General features: G+C 42.0%; 1 protein-coding gene across 4 annotated transcripts in view; it reads right to left on the bottom strand.

The window, feature by feature from the left end:
• Positions 1 to 691: 691 nt before the first annotated feature.
• ACSL6 (acyl-CoA synthetase long chain family member 6) overlaps positions 692 to 6,749 on the bottom strand; it is a 60,633-nt gene continuing 54,575 nt past the window's right edge. For all 4 annotated transcript variants that reach the window (XM_074838155.1, XM_074838154.1, XM_074838156.1 and 1 more), the window contains exon 21: positions 692 to 5,549. In XM_074838155.1, the coding sequence (XP_074694256.1) occupies positions 5,409 to 5,549 (141 nt within the window). In that variant the 3' untranslated portion in view covers positions 692 to 5,408. The remainder of the gene's footprint in view (positions 5,550 to 6,749) is intronic.

Raw genomic sequence — 6,749 nt, 5'->3', positions numbered from 1 at the left:
GGGACCCGCGGCGGGGCTGGGCCCGGCGCCTCCCCGTGAGGGAAAAGGCTCGTCCCCGCGGCGCCGGGAAGGTGGCGACCCCCGCCCCGCCGAGGAGGGGCAGCGCAGCTGTAGAGGCGGAGGAAGGGGCCAGAGCCGCCGGGCGCGGTGGCAGCAGCAGTGTGGGCTGAGGGGCTGCGGGCTGAGGGAGTGTCAGCTCATGGGGTGAACGGGGTCGAGAGAAGCGGGGGGTGAGGGGGGAGCCCCAGGCTGACCCCGGCGCCCTCAGGCGGGCTGGGGGGTAAAGAGACCTGGAAGATGATGAGGGGCGGCTGTTCCCCCTGAACCACGCACCAGCCACCGGTTTCTGATGCAAAATTAAAGTGCGCTAATTGTCAATGAATAATCCTGCCCGGGCCCGCTCCTGTTGCCTCGCTGCTGGCATTTGCAAGGGGTGCACTGGGTGCTGGTGCTGCCTTCCACTGGCTTTAGCTAATAAATACACTAGTAGATTTAGTTTTATATTACATCTCACTATCAAAATTGTGTAAGTTATATTCTATTGATCAGCCCCCGTGTTTCAGCTTAAACTGATGGAGCGGAGCAATCTCATTGCTTTGTTAACACGAAAAGTTTGAGACAATTCTTCGGCATTACTGGATTTCCAAGTGAAGAGAGAGATGCAAGTGCACACAAAAACTGGAATAGAGACTGGATGCTTTTAAACTTTATTGTTTTAGACACATAGTCTGAAAAAATACTATGCATTCCCAATTGTCAATTCATATTAAACAAGCATATACATTTGGTTATATTATTATTGATTTAAAATAAAAAAATGAAACCATTACAGAAAGACTGCTGCATCTTCAGAGAACTTTGCAACAATTTTTTCATAGAAGATTGCTAAAATCAATCTCAGGTTCCAATATTCCTTTGGTTGTTATTTTAAGTCTTTTTTTTTTTTTTCTTTTTTTACAACATATTTAGTATAGGCACGCATTCTGAGCGACTTCATACCGATTGTGAGGACAGAGTGCTGGAGCAACAACAGATTTTATAAAAGAGCTTTTATTGTACGTCAGTCCACGAGAAAATCTTATGAGCAGTTTTGAGAAATGTGACAATTTAATTCTTTACAAAAGTTTCCATAGATGACTTTTTGATATACATGCTAATATACCAAAACTGAAAAATCTTTAATTACAGTTAAGATTTTTTTTTACAGAAATGTATATGTTATATTTTAACTCCTTCACTTTCAGTTGAAAATAGAATAGACAACACTTTCGAAAATGCCTCATGTGTTCGCTGCTTGTACTTTGCTAAAATACACAACAAAAAGCTGAAATGAAGTGAAGGGCTTAAAGGGGCTCTAGATGCCTCAGAAAACATTTTATTTTGGAACAATTCCAGGGATCTAAAACTTTTTCCCTTCCAGGCTACAAGCATCCAGATTTCTCCTCCAAAAAGCACAGCCTCAGCTTCATCATTTAACAGGCGTAAAGGCGGTGTAGAAACCACTGAATGTGCAAAGTACTGAAGAATGTTAATTCCAAGAAGAAACAAAGATCTAATTCTGATATTTATTTTTTTTTCCCACAGACAAAACCAAAATGAGCTAAAGATACAAAAAGTACGCAGATAGAATTGCCTCTAAATAAAATGCTTTTCCAAATTTTCTGTAAGGCATCAAGAGGTCTTTAAGTAATCTGTTACCATGCAAAAATAGTATATTCTTTCCCAGTTTACATTCATCTTGTAGAAGTTTATTTACAAATAGATCACCAGTTTGTGCTTTTAACACATGGAAAATAAAAAAAAACCAAACCCTATAGTTAATTTGTTTCATTCCAGAAGATTAAGTCCGATTATTTTGTTATATGCAAGAATTTCATATTCATGGCAAAAATGACACTGGACTTTACTGATGCTGATATATACTTACTAACAGTGAGGACAGATTGCAAAATAGCACTTTATCAAAAAACAACTCACCATCTCTCTATCACCTGATGTGCATCAAGCGCTGTAACCTGCAAATGTGCCTTTTGGGACAGAATAACGCTGAGTATTTCCTGCCAACACGGGGTTCAGGCTGTCGGGTGTGGCTTCTGCTCACACTCGCGTGTGTCTTTGACCATTTCTGTGGCAGAGCGGTACTTCCTCTGTGCAATATATTGAGCCAAGAACATACAAAATATGTAACTAAGCAATATTGTCTTCCTGGAAAAATGTATTTTATTCTGGTTTTTATGTATGAGCACCAGAGGCATTCTTCCAGTGCCACAGGCGTCGCATGGTCACGGGGGCCCGACCGCCCAGCGCTGATCCCACCCACCGTGGCAGGCCGGAGCTGGGCTCACTGAGGTGGACTTGCTGTATTTTTTCATTAATTGATCACGGAATGAACCCCAGATGACAGGGATTAGTGAAAACCAGTCATCCTGAAGCCATCAAAAGTAGGGCTCTTCACAGAAAAGGGTAACTTGCTGTTACCTGCCATTTATACAACAGCACTTGAGTCTCAACTCTTTCAGTAAGATGAATATCAGAAATTAATTTTGTAATTAGTTATCTTCAGAGGAAAGAAAACCCAACAACTGGTTATTGGACAGCCCCGGGGATTTTTCCTTGGTGGTCACAAGAAGTATTTCAGTTTAGGAAAGCTCAATGCAAAATAAATATTCCTGGAATTTGAAGAGAAGCATGTTTGTGCCCAGCTCACGCGTTACACGTGTTCTTTTCAAGTTTTAATCTCTTACAATGTTGTTATGATTATGGCAAGAGAGAGTGACCTGCAGAGGAAAATCTGATTACACAAGAAAGTACTAAAGACAGCTTTTAGTTTATTTATACAGCTTTTCACAAGTTCTGAAAGTATTCGCACTTTTGGTGTGACAACACAATTTCTCCCAAATTTTGCATCACCCTAGTGTGGCCAAGTCTGTATTTTTTCTTTCTTATTCGTTTGGTGTTCATATCTTTGGCTCTAGTGCATCTGACATTTTGCATCAAATACCCAAAGAAGAATACAGAGACATTATTCAGCATTATATACTTAAACATAACAGCCATTGAAGCCGTAAATAAACTCCTGTTGGGATATTCTATACTTATACAAAGAGTTTAGTTATCTAGAAAAGTCTGGTAAGCTGAAATCATCTCAGGAGAAAAGTAAATTAAATTCATGTGGTAGAAAAAGATCAGTGGAAAATAGATTTTCTGTACTTATTTAGATGACTAGGGCTTTTTTAATTTTAAAAGTATGTTGCATTAAAACAGGAAATTGTACTAATTCTTCATAGCTTTGAAGCATGCGTATGTAATGACTGTCTTTTGGCTGATACAAAAAGGAGATGAACTAGACTCCGCAGAGATGAAAATCCTTTATGACTTGACCTAAAGAGCCAGATTTTATACAGTAATTCCTATCCCCTGTAGACGTGGCAGACGCAAATTCCCCAGCCGTTGCTGTGTACACTGGTGAAAAATGAATGTACAATGCCATCAGGTCACAGTAGCAGTATTTCTTACTTGCTTTGGACTGATATGAGTCATTGCACTGGAATCAAATGAGGAATAATGAGGCGCAAAAAGGGATTCAGACAAATACTCGCACATTTGATAAATCAAATCAGCCTGTTCTGTGATTATTTCAGCTGATGCAGTTTCCTTTGTATCATTTTGTTCTGAAATTACTGCAATAAATCAGTCTCCGTGTAACACTAACTCATTCATTCAATTTATTTCATTTTGAAGCATGCAGTGGAATTTCACAGGGAAAATAAGAGGTGTTTAGATTAAGTTTTAAACTTTTAGCTTCAAAAGTCTACAGTGGATTCCAGTTTAAGAGAGAAAATAAGTGGCTTTCACTGTCCTAGTAAAGAAGATCTAGCAGGCACAGCTCCATGCTAGTATGCACCAGTGCGACAAACAGCAGCTATTAAAATACACATAGATATTTTAGGACCCTGTTTAGCAGAAGGAAGCCACCGACAGTCCAAATATTCAAGCCATTTATCATTACAGTTTTCTCATTTTGTACCGTGCTTTATATCAGGAGAGAGCTCCAGAGTCTGTTCCTGTTCCACATGGGACTGATCCCCTGTCTAACAGCTACAGCTGGTTGTGAAATCCCAGGTTTCGTCCGGACAACTTGCAGTTTATTCCAGAGAGGCCACTGGCAGTGACGACAGCGGGAACTGAGGCTTCCAGACGTTTGAACGTGGAGATGTTTCCTCAGCGGGCCTTTCTGCAATGCTTTACCGTGCCACGACACCTTACCACAGCGCTGGCTAACAGAGCCTTCCACCCATCCCCACGGGCCTTTTGGAGCAACACTTCTTCCTCTTCCAGAGCCAGCCGAAGGCTGCCCTCCGCTGCTGCATCTCAGGCCGGCCTTTCTCCCAGATCAATTCGTTTTGCAAAGCCCCATTCAGAATCGCAGCTTAGACCTTGTGCTCCATTTCTTTAGCCCTGCTTTTGAGCGGGAGTTAGTCCAACCGGACTACGCAGTATTAGCAGCATGTAAAGTAATAAATTAGGGACCGGGAGCGTGTGGGTTAACGTGAACTCCCACAGAAAGCCGCCCCAGAGCCAGCGATGCTTTTGCAACCTTCTCAGTTTGAGTAGTTCAGATGTCCACGAGTGTGCTGTGCTGAAGGAGGCCCTAATGCAAAACCAGCATGCCATGTATAAATCGAGTTCGGATGAAAAGGAAAGAGAGGGAACTCTATCCTATCACCTCCTAACCTGTTCTTGTCATTTCAAGGTAGTATTAATCCCTTAGATGTAACACAACAACAGGTCTATTAAGTACAAATGGCAGGAGATCCATTCCCGTTTCTATTCTGGTTGATAGTTAGGCCATTAATGATTAAATCAAATCAATGTAATTTATGTCCTGGAAAATATAAAAACTATCACTTAATATATAAACCAATATCCAGCTTGAAGTTCCAGATCAGGGAAAATAAACTTTCACCATCAATCACTGTTTGAGGTAGACCACATTATTGAATTATCCAAAATTTTAGTTTCTAATGTATTAGGTTATACACAATCAAATATCAACAGACATACCTGAATTTTCCCCTATTTTAATTCCAAGTGTTTGTAGTTATTAATAAGGTACGTTTCCATAATTTACTAGGTCATAGATTGAAGTTTCTACATATTTTGTGGCAATTTAGCATAATTCTTAGTAGTACTCTACTGTGTACATAGAGTAAAAAATAAATCGTATCACACCTGATGAAAAAAAGAAGGAAAATTATGGTTAGTGGTGAAATCCTAGAACAATGAAAGGCTCAAATGTAAGATTCTGATGCTTATCCGTTTCAGCTGGCTCACTCTGGCTCTGTACTTTTAAGTATTATTCTAATATTGCTACGAAGTCCATTATTCAGAAAATTCTTCCCATGATTTCAGATGGAGATGCTTGAATATAGCTCTTCTATTTGTTTTTTGAAGTAATCTCTTAGTTCTGGTCTCTTAGCCTTTAATGTTGGTGTCAACAAACCGTTTTGTACTGAGAACATATCAGAGTGAATGTAAATGGCTTTGACCTAAAATAAAAAAGGGATATATTTATAGCAAAAATTACAGGCATCACACTCAATAAGCGTAACTTCTTACGCCAGCCTTGCTGCAGTTACCTCTGACCGTGCCTGGAGCCCAGGGGACCCTTCTGCCAGGTCCTCTCCTGCCCAAGTTTTCCGAGGTGACACGAAATCCCTCAAGAACCCTCAACCCCTCCCTGCCCTCCTGCTTGTTCTCCCATGTCCGCGCTGACCCGCCAGCCAGCCAGCGCAGAAGGGAGCTCTCTGAGAGAATGAGCACATCAACCTCTTTTCATATGAAACCAAGGCCAAAACACAGCGAGACAGCGCGTGAGGGACAGTGTCACCATATGTGATATTGTAACCGCGGAGTTTCGCACGGTTGAAAGACCGTGGAAGAGAGGGGAAGGGAGGGAGGGCAGGGAGTTGTGCTAAGAAACATCCTCTTAGCCAAACTGAAAGAGAAAGTAAGCAGCACTAATTCGGTCTTGCAAAATTATCATGAAGCTCTGCAGGCACAGAGAGTGTACACGATGATCATCTTTAAAGAAGAATGGATGGTGTTTTACTAGCTAATTAAAATGATACAACATCATTCAGCCTAGGCAAACAGGATTTTACAAGGCTGCCCTTGTTAGCGGCGGTGTCGCCGAGCACAGCGGGGAGCCTGGCAGCACAGATGGGAGCGAGCTTTGCCTTCCAGTGCGTTTGTGGGAGGGCTGGTGTGGGAGAAAGCAGAAAACTGCTGCGTGACTGGTCATAGTCCACCGATTTAAGACAAAATTCCCCAGCCATCTGCTGCTTTCGTGATTCCCCAAACCAGACTGGTTTGCATTTTGTTAGACTGAGAGTTGCAGGAATATAGGCTGAGTATCCATTTTTAAATTCCCATTAGCTATGTGATTTATTTTTCCCCTGCAAGCATTGTGGTCCAGTTCCTCCCCCAGTGACGTCCTTCACAGAAATCAGTGTTTGTGCTGTTAATCTTCCCCCGCTGGCTGCACTGCCTTCCAGAGCCTGCACCCTGGGAGCTGTGGCTTACAGAAGCCAAAGTCATTGTTGCCAAGCTCAGGCCTCTGGCGCTGCAGACGAGGACGGGGCTGATAAAGAGTGGCTCTTCCATATACAGGGGATCCCATCCCACAGGAACATTAGCCGCAATATCTGGCTTGAGGTTTGGTTTTAAGATTACATATTGCAAAAGAG

The sequence above is a fragment of the Strix aluco genome, chromosome 13 (genome assembly GCF_031877795.1).
Source record: "Strix aluco isolate bStrAlu1 chromosome 13, bStrAlu1.hap1, whole genome shotgun sequence".
NCBI lineage: Eukaryota > Metazoa > Chordata > Aves > Strigiformes > Strigidae > Strix > Strix aluco.
The sequence above is the reverse complement of the archived record's forward strand: the minus strand, read 5'-3'. Positions and strand labels throughout refer to the sequence as shown.